Source organism: Alternaria hordeiaustralica (genome assembly GCF_023758085.1).
Source record: "Alternaria hordeiaustralica strain BMP 2776 chromosome Unknown scaffold_9, whole genome shotgun sequence".
NCBI classification, from domain to species: Eukaryota; Fungi; Ascomycota; class Dothideomycetes; order Pleosporales; family Pleosporaceae; genus Alternaria; species Alternaria hordeiaustralica.
Window position 1 is genome coordinate 95840 of NW_026056781.1, and position 17326 is coordinate 113165.

General features: G+C 50.3%; 3 protein-coding genes across 3 annotated transcripts; all 3 read left to right on the forward strand.

Moving 5' to 3' along the window:
* Window positions 1-3514: 3514 nt before the first annotated feature.
* J4E84_005271 (uncharacterized protein) lies at window positions 3515-4957 on the forward strand (the record flags this gene model as incomplete). Its single annotated transcript, XM_049387868.1, has 1 exon — window positions 3515-4957. One exon carries the CDS (start codon window positions 3515-3517, stop codon window positions 4955-4957), a length of 1443 nt encoding a protein of 480 aa, XP_049244108.1.
* A 4780-nt stretch (window positions 4958-9737) lies between these two features.
* On the forward strand, window positions 9738-10695 carry J4E84_005272 (uncharacterized protein; the record flags this gene model as incomplete). The annotated part of the gene is made up of 5 exons (XM_049387869.1): window positions 9738-9757; window positions 9876-9950; window positions 10295-10338; window positions 10387-10606; window positions 10659-10695. 5 exons carry the CDS (start codon window positions 9738-9740, stop codon window positions 10693-10695), a joined length of 396 nt encoding a protein of 131 aa, XP_049244109.1.
* Window positions 10696-13090: 2395 nt separating this feature from the next.
* On the forward strand, window positions 13091-13675 carry SRE1 (sterol regulatory element binding protein, transcription factor Sre1; the record flags this gene model as incomplete). Its single annotated transcript, XM_049387870.1, has 1 exon — window positions 13091-13675. One exon carries the CDS (start codon window positions 13091-13093, stop codon window positions 13673-13675), a length of 585 nt encoding a protein of 194 aa, XP_049244110.1.
* Window positions 13676-17326: the final 3651 nt, after the last annotated feature.

A 17326-nucleotide genomic window follows, 5' to 3' on the forward strand; every position in this document is an offset into this window, starting at 1 on the left:
ACCGTCAACGCAGAGTATGAAGAGGAATGCGACGTTTGAGAGGGCTTCGCTTTCGGGGAAGAGCGCGACGTTTGAGAGAGATTCGTTTTCGAGGAAGAGCGCAACCTCCATTCCGTCTTTAACCATATGCTCGAAAGCAGAATCTGCTATTGAAGCTCCTACAGAATCTGCATTGGTACTTTTGCAGGTTTTGCACAATTGGTCAACATGCGCTCCGCCTCCGTTCAGCCAGGCATAACAGGGTGGGCCATCTTTACAGAATCTTGCTCTAACCAGATTGGGCCACTTGTGGTCGTCACACAGCTCGAGATTTTGTTATGGTAATGTGTTGGAGTTCCGTAGCGCCCACAGGTTTTGTATAATTGGTCAGTTCCACCATGCGTCATTGCCTCGTTTACAGAATCTTGCTGCAGTTCTATGCAGCCAGGTTTTGCATGATTGGTGGGCGGGTGCGCGGCTGACTGAGACAAGGGAAATGAGGTCGCATTGTTGGTGCACACGAGACGTGGCGGACGGGCGCAGTATACGTCAGGCATCGCGTTGAAGCAAGGCCTGACCGGTCAAATATCTAGGTATGCTCCAAAACGTTCAGCCTGGTCGTTACCCTACTTCTTACTCTCTTCCGCTCAGCCTGACGCCTCGCTGCACACGATGAACAACAATGTTAAGACTGACAGACTCGATGAAGCGATATGGCATCGCCATCGCACAACAATCGAGAGCCTATACTGGGGAAACTCACTCGATAAGATCGATGCGCAAATGAAGAAGCATCATGGTTTCGTCGCTAGGTAGTTCCATTGCCGCATCACATGCTACTAAAACCTAACACCGCAAAGCAAATCACAATACGAAAGACATTTCCGCAAATGGGAACTACGGAAGAATCTCACTACTGCCGAATGGGCAACCACCATCCGATATTTGACGAGCAACTCCATTGAGCTTGACCAAGTCGAAGTGTTGTTCAAAGGACGCGAGATCCCTCAGAGCAGAGTTTTGCAGGAAATAGCCCGGCGCAGCTCGCTTGCCAACACCCTACACCATGGTATGTTACCTAGGTATGTTCGGATTTAGATGTTTAGTGCTCATCGTACCCAGGTTCCCATAAGCTTCCCAAGGATATCACCGTACGACCACGAGCACGCGCACCGGCCATTGACCCCGCGAACGGTCTTCAAATCATACCGAATCCTTCCGCAAGTTCGTCCTCCTCTTCTATGCAAGTCGAAACCGACTTTGGCCTGACCATGATAACCTCGCCTTCTGTCTACGGCCGCAGCTTGAATGGACCCACCCTCATTGCCGAGTATAGCTTGCCATTCTCCTGGACACATTCTATCGATTTCAACTTTATCTCACGGAGCCTCATTTCTACCCAGCAGTTGGTGAAGTGGACGAAACCGTCCAAGATGCGGCTCGATGCGATCTTCCATTCAAAACATCAGCCGCTCGTGGATACAACATGTGGAAGCCACAGTACAATACTTCCCCTGTACGCGATCACGTCACTCGCTAACAACGTCTCGTCGGGCGGTCGTACGACTTCGAATGACTCGTACGCACTGTTGAAGGCGCTCCCTCTGAGAGACGTTTCACAAAGCTTGAAGGCCCTACCGGCTCCGATTCTAGATGCTCTCCAAGAAAGAGTGTTTGCGACTGCTGTCAGATTTGGGGATGCAGATCTTGTTTTAACCATGCTAGAGCTGGACATGGACCCCCGCGAGCAGATCATGATGGAGTGGCCATCTGAGTCGAAACCAACCTACCCACTTCAGTTTGCCGTAGCTGCAGGCCATTTTGAGGTCGCGAAAACTCTCAGTTTGCACTTGTGTCGAGAGGCAACTCATGTACAACTTGATGAGCTGTTTGACCATGTTGTCGAAGGAGATAAATCCAGCGACCGCTTCACAAAGGACGTCAGATTCAGTGAAACAGAAAGAACAGAGCTTGCGTGTATCGCTCTTCGCGCTGGGGCTAGGCCACATCGGAAATACCTAAAGACGTGTGGCGTTAATGTTTCCGTGGCATCTCTTAAGCAGCTGATGGCCGCTTCAACGGCAGGGATCCTCGCATGGCTGGAAGCAGGCCTGCTTGAACACTATTTCACCCAGGATATTCACGAGCAGCAAATAGAAGTCCAAATATCCTTGGCTAGGGACGTTCTACAATTTGTTCTGTACAGCGACCAGCACTATCTACCGAAGAGCGACCCTAGACTGAAAACAGCAATCTTGGGCGCACTCAACGCTGCTCTCCTTCCGCACCACGAAAGGGCTGTAGAGATGCTTCTGGAAGCTCTCAGTCTTCTGGGATATCGCCTTGACGATGGGGACGCTTACATGGGCGATCCCGGCGCGCTCGGCTCCATGGAAAGATCAACCCTGGAGGCGTTCGATAACGCAGACTGGAATCTAGTAGCGTCTTTGATGATAGCAAAAAGGCCTATAGCAAACTCAGACAAAGCTCATTCATTAAGATAAATATATAAGCTAGTAGGTATTATTAAAAAGGTGTCTAAGTCTAGTATAGCCCTCTACTAGTATTAAAAAGGTTATAAAATAAGAGTAAATACAACATATCTTTAGTAGTATAAAGAAGCTTAGACTAAGCCTTATAGCTTATTACTTAAGAATTACCTAGTAAAGTAGCTCTTCTTATAGTAATTAAGTAATAATAATAGCTTTACGTATAACTATAAAATCTATAATTAATAACTATAGCTTACTATTATAGTAATAATAAAGTAACTAAGTATTATAATTTTAAAATAACATAAATTCTCTTATAAGAATATTTACTTATATAGCTTTCTCTCTCTCTCTATCTATTCTTTTCTTTCTTATTAACTAACGCTTCTCTATTAGACTTAGTCTCTTTAACTTTCTAAACTTAAACTCTTTATAATATTCTCTAATATTAAGTATTTAATAGTAGGTAGCTTTATTACTTTTTATATTAGTAGCTTACTTACTTAAAAAGAGCTTATAATTACTTAACTTCTAATAGACTTAGACGTAAGCTTAATTAATATAAGTATACGTAAGTTTCTTAAGCTTCTTAATAAGCACTTTAAAAAGCTTAATAAGAAGTAACGCGCTATAGAACATATTAAATTAACTAAGTAAGTAATTAACTATTATATTAAGATTAATGTTTTAAAAATAATTAACATCTACTTACTAGTAATTATAGTCCTTTATAGTAAGTATAAAGGTTACTTCTCTCTTCTACGCTTCTAACTTTAAGACCTTCTACACTTAGCAAAGAATAACAAGGCGATAGAGGATTTAGATGCAGAAGACTAGCAATTTATTAAGGACACAAAGCTTATTTAGTTAAGGAGCAAAAGTCAGAGCTTCAAGATGCCATTGAACAGGGTGACCTAAGGCTCGCGTACCACAGGTACAAGATGCTGAGCGACAAGCGGCTCAGATTTAACTTTGCATCACGCATTGTCGAACTTGCAATCAGCCTCAGCAACTCTAGCTTTGCCATTACCATCGTCGAATATATGGAGGACCAGTTGGGAGTGGGCTTAGTAGGCCTGTTGGTTCTGTTGAAACATGGCCAGATCACGACAATCAGTACCCTCCTAACACGATATCCGTTTTGGGAATCTGCATTAGACGCTTCAAGCGGTCTCTACGATGTTGGTGCCCTGGAGACATTGTTCTTCCACGGTCTGGCAGCGCCGTTCATCGGTGCTGGAGAGGGCGAAGGTGCTATCTCGTGCACGGACAAAGTTCAACTTGGCTGCCGGACTGTTGCTTACCATGCCATGGCAATCAACGACTTCAAGCTTTGTAAATGGCTGTTACAGATTGGCATGGATCCTGATGAATTCTATGTCGAGCATGACCTTGATTTCTCGATCACGAAAACACCAAGATTACACTGCTCTTTTCCTGGAGGCATAGGCACGCTGAAATTATATGATGGCCACATGATACCTTCTCTCCTCGCCGTCGCCGCCGAGAATAGCGACGTAGATTGGATGAAGTTCCTTGTGACTGAAGGTGTATATGTCGTTGACTCGATGGCGTTATTGCGGGCAATCAAACTGAGGGCAACCATCGCTACAATACATTTTCTTCTCGACGCAGCCAAGCCAAGAATCTCTTCTGCTGAACGAAACTATGGTGTTGCAGCACTTCGTCAAGCGATCTCGTACCGCGATATCCTCAGGATAGAGGTTTTGTGCGGTGTTGTACACATCAATGGCATCGAGCCGTCCGAAGAAGAATTTGAGTCCTCGGTTGGTATTAGCCCTCTAGGCGAAGCAATAATCGCAAACGACTCCGGGATGGTACAGCTGTTATTGGAGCATTGTGCCAGCCCCAACGCATTCGTATCCTTTGAAGGCTTGAAGATGTCGGAGCATATCAAGAGTCACATGCGACGAGTAACTCCCTTACTGGCCGCTATCGACGTACAAAGTCTTCCTCTAGTAAAGATACTGGTGCAGCACGGAGCAGAGCTGCAGTACACACGCAACATGGGTATCAGCCGCACACCTCTGCAAAGAGCCGCTGAGACGGGTCGCTTTGACATCGTGGATTACCTCGTCGGCCAGGGTGCGATTATCGATACAACTCCAGTATACTCTGGCGGCACCGCATTGCAACTAGCTGCCATGAGCGGTTTCTGCGGCATTGCAGCATTTCTGCTCGAGCAGGGGGCCGATCCAATGTACCCACCGGCCAAAGGCCACGGCCGAACTGCTTTCGAAGCAGCAGCAGAGTGGGGTCATGTCGATACGATGTCGCTTTTGATGCAGTGGAACGTCAACCTCGATGCGCAGTTTGGAGAGCCTCCCGAAAGTCAGTACGAGCGGGCTTTTTATTTTGCCGAGAATAACGGTTTCATGGCGGCATCGCGGTTCGTCGAACATCTCTATGAGCAAAGGACGAGAGACGAAAGTTGGCCTGCGGGTTTGGTGTTGGACTCGATGTGATTGATACGCTGATGATGCGGAGAACTGCGGACATCTCTGGGACGTGTCTTGGGTTAGTTCAAATAGAGTGCGCCGCTCATATCTTACTCGATTTGCAAGTTGAGTACGCCTACTAACTTGAACGTCGGGTATGAACTTGGCAGTGGCTGGTGGACCCAAACTATGACGTCTCATTAAGATGTAGCTATAAGCTCAGCTCACTAGCATAGCTTCCACCTCGTTCCCTCGAAGTCTTTTCACTTAAATCCTCCATGTGGACAAGCTCGACCTCCTCGTCGTTTTCCTCGTGCCGGACTGCAAAGGTCCTGGTGTATGTGATCGTGTTGGGTTCAACGGCCAGGCCTTCTTTCCCACCTCTGTCACTTCTCAACGTGTCTAAGTTCTGAGTTGTGCCACGACTTCTTCTACTGCCGTTTCCGTTCGCGCTGCTTCGCTGGGTGCTTCCTTGTATCGAGCTGATGACCGAAGGGATTGCGCGGATGAAGATCAGGCGGAGAGTCGGGATGCAGGCGCAGATTACTCCGACATGGAGCTCGTACATGGACCACAGGACGACTTTCGCTTGCTTCCATGTATAGTTGTTGTCGCCGTCGAAGAAAAAGAGCGATTTCAGGCGGAGGATGGACACTACTGTGACACTGCGGAAACGTAAGCTTGGGGCCAGATGATGTAATGTGGGCTGTAAGGGCACTGACAAGGTACCAAGAGAGAACATCAATGCCACGCCGAACTTTTTCACCCATGTCATCTGGAGATGATAGACCTCGTATAGAGGAATGGCTATCATCCAGAGGTCCAACACAATGCCTATAATGGCATGCATCCATACTACCGCATCCATGTTGAGACATTTTGTTGGTCTTTCCATGTCCCATCCCGTCCAGAAATCACTAACCTACATTGCCAAGGACGACGTTAGCTGGTGTACCGCGCACCTCGTGAGTGAGCTTGACGTACCGGTAGACATGGCATCGCGGCGGGAATGAAAATGGAGAAGGTCCATAATCCAATAAAGATGATAGTCCCCCACAAAAGCTGTACTGTTCGCCGTCTGAGGAATATCCGTAGGAAGAAGGAAAGGAGCGTAATCTTGACCAAGGCAGCCTGGAGGAGGTATAGTAGTGTGACGACGTATAGCCATCGTATAAAGTTGTCGATGTGGTCAAATGGAACGTTCCAAATGTCGATACCGATGCCATTCGGAAGCATACACCTGTCGACAATAACGACAGATGGTACGGCTAGAACCACCGTAGCTAGCACGAGAAAGTCGTCCCAATTAAGCCCATTGACGTGGAAAAACATGTGGTAACTAAAGCGTAAGATGATGCAGGAGCCTGTCACTACGGCCAATACGATGTTTGCCACGCGTAAATGGGTAATTTCCGAGCGGACAGGCACGTCGCAGAGAGCTGAAGTTACGTTCTTTGTGGCTGGGAGAGTGTTGTAAGCAAATGTTCAGTGTATGGTGGCATATTGAACTTACTCAGACTCTCTCTTATTGTACACGACGAAATTACGCATTTTTCCGCTGCACTCTGGAGCTCAGCGTTGGCACATACGCATTGCTTATCCGAAAGTTGGCAGGGTGAATCAACTACAGCTGTCGCCAGGCACAGTTGCTACAACCATTAGCAACATATCATATGACCCATGTTGGCTGTTACATACCGCGCAGCTTGGAAGCGAGCCGATCGCCTTGAGCGCGGCAGCGTCCTGTGCCACCCCGATCGAAGCCCATGCCGCGAGGACCAATAGTAGGTACAGCGGCCATCTCATGTCTCGTCTCGTCCAGCGACACACAGTATCCAAGTCGAAGTCGTCTGGCAAGAGGTGGGAACAAAGAAGGAATCAACGTTCCAGCAAAGGGGCCTTCCCGCTTGCAAGGCCGCGATTTGTATGTATGCTACAAGGCCTTGGTATGGCTGATCCGATCCGCCTCGTGGCTTCCTGCAGCGTTGCGTGCTAACAAAGTTTAAATGTGCGGTACCCTTGAGTCTCCCAACCAGAGGAGCCGCACCCCTCAACGTCGTCCAACGGTTCCGTGTTCAGCTGGACTGCCACCTGCGCAACCGATTGCAAACGTTTCTTGGAAGGAGTAGGCTTGTAGCTGCATGTGTGCTGTACAGAATGCTGAACGCATCGAAGAATGTTGTGCTGAAGTCGCTAACATCTGCGCCCAAGGATTTTGGACACATGGGCTAGGCCGGTACCCCACATGGAACTGGCTTGTTAAACTTCGACGGTCCAGTCCAAACGTCACAGACCAGCCGAGGCAGTGCTAGGCCCAAGGGGATGCCGGGAGGTGAACTAACGATGTCGCGCAGTTTATGCGATCATGCGCAATTCGTTTCTATTTCCACCCTAGAGCAGCCAGATCTAGATGGTGAGGTAGAAGTCTCGCGTGCTTCTAACCGCTTCAAGGTGTCATCGCCCTCCATTTGATCTCCGTAGTAACCGTCTCAGTCCTTCCGAAACGTGCTCTCCGCATGTGGTGTGACCCGGGTTATGCTGATTTGGGTGGCGCGTGCTTGTGGTGGCCGTCTCCGCGCGGAGTAAGCCCCGAACGGTGGTTCCTGCCGCTTCGCTAGCGCGCCAAATGGTAGGGGAGTCCGCTCACGTCAACGCCTCGCGCTTCCACCACAGCTACTCCATATCGGTACCCGTACGACGTTTGTCCAATCGCGAAACGGCTCTAGTGGGGATCTTGTACGAGGCGAGACGAGAGGTGGCAAAGAAACTCTATAAGAGATCAACAACCCCAATGCGGTTGCTCATGCCGAGGCTTGCCAGATACTTTGGTCATTGGAGGGCGAGTATAACAAGAAGATTACGACATCGAATCCAAAACGGAGGAAACGCATGGCGAAAGAGCACTCGTTGTTACGTTGATTGTGTCCAAGAGTGTATGGAGCAATTCGCCTTCGGAGTCACCGACTCGATTGCTCTTACCCCCATCAAATGTACACCATCTTCAGACTGGACCGCGTCGTCGTCCATGCAGGAATGTCCTTACGGCTGCTTAGTAGCCGCCAGACACCCGCTCGTAGCATGTTCATGGACTCTTCCGCCCCAGTACATTACCACCATTCCATGCATTTGTCCAAGCTAGGTGTAGGGACGACCTGTCAGGTACGCATGAATCGCGTGAAGTATGCGGCAAAGCAATGCACTTTAGCCTACCGGATCTATGCGACCTTTTGAAAGAATGGGTTCCCAGTCGAAGAGGCCCCTCATTGTGTGCTAACATTGCAAGTAATCTCGTGGCGTATAAACTAGACTGTAGACTGAGAGTTAGTTCTGCTGGGCTCGGACAAGCCCGACTATCCTCCCAGGAGCCTCAAACTGTATCAAGGGACCGGCTGAGTTAGTACTTTGACGCAATGCAGGCGTACCCGATGCCTCACGTCCCGTACACGTGGAGCCGAGTGCGAGGGCCCATCGTTAGGTAGGCTTATGCTTAGCTTGCTTCAACAATGGTACAGCACGGCGCGGCAGAGCGCGATTGCCATTGAACAACTCGATAACACGGCGAAAAGGGATCGAAACTTTCTTGGAACACTGCTGTCCTGAGCCAGGTTCACGGATATGCTAATGCAGGCGACATGTCGACATCCCCTCTTTTTATAGCAAACCAATAGATACAGTAGGTTTAGGATGCTGGCGAGTCCTGGTAGTCGTGAAGGATGTAGAGCAAACAAGCTCTACTAATGCGGTATTGACGAAACTTCGCAAAGGCTGTGCGAGGCGGTGTACTCCTACTTGGCCGTTCAATGATTGCTAATATAGTCATTTGTTATCACAAACTAACACCCCCCGGAAATCGTTGGTGCCACAGGAAGAGAGACACTGCGAGCATTATATGCATTAGACTGAGATATCAAAAACGTGAAAGACGGTAAAGAGTGGAGACACCATTTGGAGTCAGCTGCACTCCGAAGACACTCGCATCTTGTACAGCCTCACTTGTCACGCGTTTCTTGATAGTCACCCGCCATGGAGTACAAAAAAAGAGCAAAAAGAAGCTGAACATGCTCCTGTTCGAACTGAGTTCGTGACAGTCTGACGAGCAAAAACATACAACAGTGGTCACCCACCTAACTACTAATTCGCCGGTACACTGCTTGTATATGGCTGAGCGGACGGGAAGCCTAATTCTCAGTGTCCTATGGTCGTATGTGAAGGAGTAGCCGTTCTATGGTTTATATATTGTGAGTGTGGGCGTGTATGGTGGAGCTGCACCGGAATGGACAAGCGCCATCGGACACACGTAGGAAAGATTAGGAGCAGGAACATGTCCTGCCCAGCGTACAAGCATGCAAAGACTGTCGGTCATAAAGAGGGAATTTCGGGCCCAACCAGCAGACCCCAGCTTTTCTATGCATGCAGTGCCACTACTCTGGGTACTCTGTTCTGGAGTCGAATGTGTCTTTATCATAGACACTAGGAGATGTACAAGAAATATACGGATTGTAGGCAACGAGACTACCAAACAGCACGATGTTGAAGAAACAAAGACGAGTAGAGTAGTGTTGAACCTGGAAGAACCCCTTGGTCGCGCGTCGGCCAATGAGAGCGGGTATGACGTTTAGCGCGGGAGCTTGGCTGTGGTTCCCTTGCAACGTCTCGTCGCAAGCCGACATTGCGCAGCACCAACCGTACTCGTGAGCTCTATCACAACCAGCTGCATCTTCCATCTCGTCCCATCCGCCTCCGCCCCAATCCGTTGCGCCCAGTCGTCAAAGTGCGGTTCCCACACCTCGCCGGTCAATCGTCCGCCATGGATTTCTCAGACATCTTGTGAGTAGAGCTCGAGCTGTGCGGAGCTGTGCGAAGCTGCCCTGAAGCTAGGCAGCAGCTTTCCACAGAGCCATTGGGACTTGGGAGTGTCGAGAATCATAGCTAACTGAGCTTGTAGTCGCATGGTGAACTTCGCCGTGGCCGTATTCGTGGTCCTCGGTGGTATCGCGAAGTTGTTCCCCTTCAACGACTTGTGAGTGTACCCGGCGCCTCCATCGGCAAACCAATCCCGGCGCATCGCCTCTCCCCGTCGTACAACTTTGGGATGGCGTACTATATTTGGCGAGCACATAATGGCATGCGCGTGTGGATCTGGAGAAGAGTGCAAGCTGTCAGTCGAAGGACACTCGCTAGCCTGGTCCATGTCAGTCTGGGCCTGCGCTGGGCTTGAATACCATACACGCGAATGTGCGCATCCGTGACGACGCACAAGCATCGTACGGGCTGGGATTGCACCACCAGTCATGCCACCCGAAGTCGCGAGCGAAGCACACAACCACATCAAATGGCCTAGAAAAGCGCTGACAGTCCGCGTAGCTCTCACATCATCCTCGGTGTATACCTGATCATATTCGGTCTCGGTAAGGTCCAGCGTCCTTACGCAACCACATGCCGCTGACAAGCAACAGGAACTGCCCTCCTCGAGTTCCAGATTCCCCAGCAAGTGGCACGCTATGCCTCCTTCATGTTCTCTTTCCTCGGCCGCGGTATCTTCTACATCTTCATCGGCTCCGTTATCGTCGGCGAGCGCTGGTTCCGCATTGTGCCAGGCACTATCGTCGGCATAATCGGTGTGGGCTACGCTGCTCTGGAGTTCATTCCATCTATTGAGCCCCCGGCGAACATGCGGTACGATCCCCATACACTTTGACAACGTGTCATGTTACTGACGATTTTTCAGTGATGCTGACGCTGGCTGGGGCGCTGAACAAGTCTAAGTCCGCAGCTTGTGGACAGGAGGACGGCGGTCGAAGAGCCCTCATTCGTAGATCGCTTGCCCTGTCTAGGCTCGGTAAAAACCTCGTCGCGCGCTTATCATGTATTAAACCAAGTATTACATGTTATGGACATGTCTGGCGTAGAAAAGGTCTGCGGACCCTGACGGAAAGGGTTGGCTCTGTGCATTGTGTTGGATTTTCAAGGTTGGTTCGATGATCATACCCAGGTTTTGGTTACATGGGTTGGGGAGGAACTTTTGGACAGTCGGTGTATGATAGGTTATCTGATCTAAACGAGGCTGTAGTCGTCACACGTGTTCGCTTGTCTGTCTAGTGTCCGCAGTGCATGAAGCGAAGAGGCTACTAAGGCTTGCATTGCTACTAGTGTATCATGATGGAGCTCATTGCATTCCATGACAGGTCGTCAGATCTAATGTGTTTTAGTTTGTATAGTCACAATAACGATAACGCCATTCTGGACGAGTTATTTCGCCCCCCCTCGATTGGTGCAAGGCTGCGTGAGTGGCGTGCGGAGAGCAACCATTACAAATCGCTAGTGGTAGGCGAGACGGATCTGATCCGCCGACAGCTGGTCTATGGCGAGGCTCAAGTGGAGTCCAAGACTGATAGAGCCGATTTTTCCTTTTTCTTGCCGCCGAGCCCATGTATCGGAGATAACGACGTCCGACTTGCATTCGAATGCATGTACCTGAGGGTTGGTTGGCTCTGCATCCAAAGGTATGCAGGTGCGACGCACGCGTCGAGTGCTCTTTCGCCGTTCCTGAGCTTGTCTTATGGCTATGGCCGCCGTGGACGTGCTCTCAGGGTTGTCGCGCTAATCATCGGCTTAGAATAGCAAAGTCTTGATTGGCCACCGCCGCCCATTCACCGCCTAAGAATTACAGCTTGTACCGCACCAGCACCGCCAGGCCAGTAGGCAACTTGCGCAGAATTATGACGACGGGGATCCCGAGCGCACCTGATATCATCCCTTGCTAGACCCATCATTCTTATAGTCGTTTGCCAGCCATCAGTGTGCCACACCTCCTAAAGGTTGCCCAGGTGTCTACAAAGGCCCGAAGACCCGCATATCACACCAAGTCACGTTAGCGCCTGCTCCAGATTGACCTTCACCCTGATCGGATATCAGATCTAGCCGATAGCAAAGTCCGAACACTTATTTGGATCAAGCAGCTCCAATTCCCGGGCTGTAGGAACCGATTCACGAGATCTAGGCAACAGTGTGTCACCACGGCCGTAAGCCCACTCTTCTTACACGCACACCCAAGGTCACCGAAGACTGGCCTCATGGCACATCCTCCAGGGAGCGGGGGCACCTCTTTGGCTCCAACTCCGACACATCCACATCATCTATCGCGGGAAACGAGCAAGGACGAGCTAGAGATGGCTGAGAGTCTACGGTTACTTAACCAGGCCCACGAGCACCACAGACCGAGGACAGAGACTCCGTCACAGGAACAGCAGCAGATTCACAGCCAGGAAGACCAAAGACATGAGATTTATCATTCACTCGAGGATGCGGTGCCCATCTCAGAGCAACCGGCGAACCCGGCAGACTCGACATCTCTACAACTGCCCAACATGAGCTATGACGCATCCAACGCGCCTGTTGCCGGACAAGTCTGTAGGTACGTTGTCTGAAATTTTGCTGTGTGCTTGCCACCACTCAACAGTCGCCCGATTACAGTTGAAACCAGATCTGCAGAGAAGACGCTAACGGACCGAAGTAACTGCAAGACAACACAAACGCCGCTTTGGCGCCGATCACCAGCTGGAGAAACTGTGTGCAACGCATGTGGCTTGTACATGAAAGCGCGGAATCAATCACGTCCAGTGAATCTCAAACGCAACACTCAGACTCAGCCGATTATGCCCGTGCAGCAAAGCCCAACTCCGGGCCCTTGTGACGGCAACCGAACGTCACCGGGGTCCCTTGCGGCTTCGCCCCGAGTCGCGACCTACGTTGCTGCAGACCAGATGACAGCCGGCACATGTCCTGGTGGGGGCCGATGTAATGGCACTGGCGGTCAACAAGGCTGCAGTGGCTGCCCAGCGTTCAACAACCGCGTGTCCAAAACTGCTAAATTCGCATTGGCCCAGGCGAATGCTGCATCAAGCGACGGAACAAACGGAGCAGACGCTGCATCCAGTGCAGCGGCAGCAGCAGCTTCTACAAGTGCTATTCCCGCATGTCAAAACTGCGCAACTACAATTACACCACTCTGGAGACGTGATGACGCTGGTCACATAATATGCAACGCCTGTGGTAAGTCTATATCTGCTTAAGGGACTGACGAAGGTGACCGTTTGCGATAACTAACTCCAATCCGCAGGACTCTACTACAAACTGCATGGAACACATCGCCCTGTCGCAATGAAGAAGCAGGAGATCAAACGCCGGAAACGGGTCGTACCGGCTGGTGACACAGGCTCCCAAGCAGCGCCTTCTGTTGCGGACTACTCCCCACCGCAGCGTCCGTCCCAAACCCCAGCATTCGAGCATTCCGTTTCTCCAGACCCGTCGACAGCGCTAGAATCTCGAGAAGACTATACACCCGAACCTAGAGGACCAATTGCCGTTGATTTCACCCACTATTATGGTAACGCCTCGGTAACGTCAAATCCGGCCACTCTTATACCGAATACACAACCCAATGCACCATCGCCCCGCAAGCGCAGTCGAAGTGCTACCATGGACCCAGAAGAGACCGCCAACCCCATGCCTCATCGACCGAACGCCATCTCTTCGATATTGAACCCATCCCAAACCGATGTAAACGCCAATATCGACCCTTCGCTATCTGTTCCACTTCGTCCGAGTGCGGGCTCGTCACCTAATCCCGGAGTTTCGCAAGAAGAGAAGGCAGCTAGGAGGGAGAGATTGAAGAAAGAAGCAGAGGCTATGAGACAAGAACTAGAAAGGAGACAGAAAGAGTTAGACGAGTTGGAGAACGATTGAGGTGTTTGTCAGTTGTCATTCGAAATGCAGCAGTAGAGCTGGGCACTGAGGTTTCGCGAAAAAGCACGTGCGCCAAAAGCGGTCTCGTTCGTGTGATGGCATACACACTTCCTGTATATGCACAAGGTCTGATGGTTTAGAAGACGTCTAACGACGTATGGGACGCGATTATTCGATATCACTATCGTCTAGTCATGGGTATAAGGCGTTAGTCTGGCGGTGGAGGAATACTCTATCTTTTCACGACAGTTTCATGAATACCACAATCATCAAGACACTAGGCTCTGCATCGTAGCTTAGTCATACTGTTGCTTCCTCAAACTATACAACATTGAGGCTACACATTCCAAACATACACACTACCTCTACTAGTAACGATTGCCGTCCCACAAACGGTTCAATGCTGAACAGAAACAAGACCTTCGTGCTGTTTGTGTTCGGGCCTCAACAATAACGTCGTTTTTTATGTCTATACCAATACCTGACATTATCTCCAAGGTGGACGTATTCGTAGAAGGCGTTCTAAAAGTTACAGGAATGCATGCTGATGCTCCGGTTCGCCACATCCTTCTTGTCAGGCGTTAGGCCTGACAGATACGACGCGATAGTACCGTTTACCTACTTGATACGGAGCAAGACAGAGATATCACTTCCGATGATATCACTTTGACTGCCCGGGCAGCCACTCATTGGCAGCGCAAGCTCGATTGTGCCAACATGAAACTTCCTGAATCGGATGCTCATCAACTCCATATCAAGGACATACGCTGCTTTCACATTCACGTGGCAGTGGGTTATTATGAAGCTATGTGCGTACATATGAGGTCAGTGTTCCATAGGACTCACGTTCGATCTGGAAACAATCTTAGATGGTGCAGCTCCAGAATGTGAGTCCATCGGTGTGGTGGAACGAGACCATATTAGTGTCACCAAACTATAAGACAGTAATAGACTGGCTGCTCCAGTCTGGGTTGGTCAGCGATCGTTTGTTCTCAGACTCAGACTCTTCGCCTTTCTGATCGCAACTGAAGCGGCCTCAGTGAAGCACGAGAGTGCTATAGAAGGATTGGAACGAGAAGCAGCGCTTGCGATATTCAAGCATCCAGACCTGCACATATGTGGCTTCTCCATGGACGTTGGTCAAACATACGGCACAAAAGCACACATCGGCCCTTCTGGGATCTACGCTCACGGCATCTCGTGCCCATCGCCATCTCGCCTCCGGCTCTTATCGCGCACAATTGCGATCTTCAGATTCGCTAGCGAGATAATCGGAGAGACAATGCGGTTCCCTCAATCCATCGTAATGGTCGTACCGACGGGCCGCGCCGTACGAAACAGTGAGAAAATCAACATATGCGTCGATCGTTTCCGAGAACAGCGGATGATAGCTTTTGTGCCAACAATGGCAACGTTTCTTTTTGGTGCTAGAGTTACGAAAAAGCTGTCGTGTCTCCGGAAGTCGAAGATGGTGAGGTCAATGGCGTATGCGGACGGAAGTTCCCGAGTGTGCAAGATAGATGCGAATCGAAAGCCGAGTTGTGCCAGTGTAGAAGCATGTCCGGCTTGAAAGAATATGTAGCAATACTGGTTATTTATACAAACACGCGACGCTGCAGTCATGCGTTCAAGAGGTGAGGTGTGGGGTGAATTTGCGCGATATAACAAAGAGGAAGGAGGAAAAGACGTCATACCCAAACAACGAGAACACGACGACGACGCAACCCGCCAGCACACACAGGTCGAGCTAGGTGGTAACGGACTTCTACCATGATCCGTCAGCATCGTACTTTTTGGTACGCATCTTACCACCGCGCCGCAAGTCTCTGTCTATTGGCTGGCGTTCAGCACCGCGTTTTGACCTGCAATCCACGCTCTGGAGCGGCAATTGCCAGAAGCAGCAATAAACCGGGGACTTTGATCTCGATACCAAAGTGTGAGATCGAGGATCGTGAGTTTGGGTCGTGAAGCGACGGCTCTACATGATGCCGTTCCAATCAGGTCCAAAGCTGGGATGTCGACTGGTGTGGAATCGACGATGAAGACAAAGCACTTGGTAGTAGCGCTGGGGGGTTCGAGTCACGCAGCACCGCAGATTGATGTTGATGTGGTGCATTGTGAAGATGTATATCAAGTGCATTCCGGCTGTAGACTTAGTAGACTGACTGCGTCGACCTTTTCAAGCTCTCTCATCGCGTTCATGGCGGGGAAGTTGTGATGTACGGGACGTTCAATGTGGTTCCCGCACTAGGCCTGTCAATCCGCTAACGTCAGGGTCTAGATCCCTCCGCTGAGTGCCGATCTGTGCGATATATGTATGTAAGACGCTGACCTCCTCGGCGTACCTTTTACAGTTGCATCAGCTGCGCGTCATGCTGTCGCATTATTAGCTAAGGTTGCAGGGCCGGCCTGCGGGAGCTGCCACATGGGAACATGTGTGCAGGTACGGGCCGGTAACGATAGTTTAGCGCGCGTGGACCGACAGCCTTATTTTGAGATTTGGCTGCAGTGAGGTCTTGTTGGTGGAGATTCCATAACAGTCATTTTGAGAGCAGGCTGTGTTGTGAGAGGTTCGTAATATACCCGATGCTCCAATCGCTGGCGATACAAATTAAATGAGTCTGATCATGCTGAACTTCAGGGTAGGAGCAAGAGTTTGCTATCCTGATGCAAATGGTGCAGAGTCACTATGGGCTTTTCTTTACAGGATCTCAATTCCCTTCATCTTTGGCACACGCATGGTGATTGATACGCGATATAGCTCGTAACTGCTCCGATGAGATGGAGCCCAGCCTGATTTCTGCTTACATGGTCCAGCTCCGTGTGAACTACGAAAGGGGACATTCGTTGGAACCTGTGCATAAGCGAGCTATTGTGGGCATCCCGATATCGATCATCCGCCATGCAGTTTGCGCACGGATGGGGGAAGAGACGTATGAAACTAGGGCCCGAGGCACTCCACAGCTCGTCTTGACAATCAATCACTATCCGTCGAACGAACAGTTTTCCCGAATGTATAGCGAACGCGGTGGGTTGCGTGTTTGCTACGAAGATCAGCGCACTACAGGGATAATGGAGTGGCCACATGAGTGGCTTCCCACCCGCAACAAGGCGCATGCAACGGCGTTGGAATGCTTAGGTGCATATAGCAGCGAGTGAAGCTGCAGCCGAACTGGTGTACAGCGAACTGGCCGAACAAGGTCATCATCCGTGCCGATGCGGGCAGGGCGTACTTCCCGTTTGGGTACATTTTGGGAATAGCCTAAACAGCGGCGGGTGTAAATAATTGCTGAATATCCACATTGTCGGGCCGCACCTTGATTGCAGTTGGACAGGAGAGAAAATATTTGTCAAGAAGGACCGCAAAGTGGTCAAGTGAAGCGAACCGATCTCCAGGACGTGAAGGTTGAGTTGACGTACTGGGCACGTGCCACACGTGTTGCGGATGCGGCAAGAACGGCGCATCGGGTTCTGGGAAGCAGCCCCAACCTAGTGTTTCACGAAATCATGGCGATCTGCAAGTTCTGGTGTTCGTCCGGAGAAAAGCTCCCTGGGTCAGTCGGCCCTAATCCAGTCGCTATCGCGTCGCTTTTGAGACACGCGTGTGCATTGCCGATGCCCACTTGACTCTCTCCTGATCGACTTCCCCTC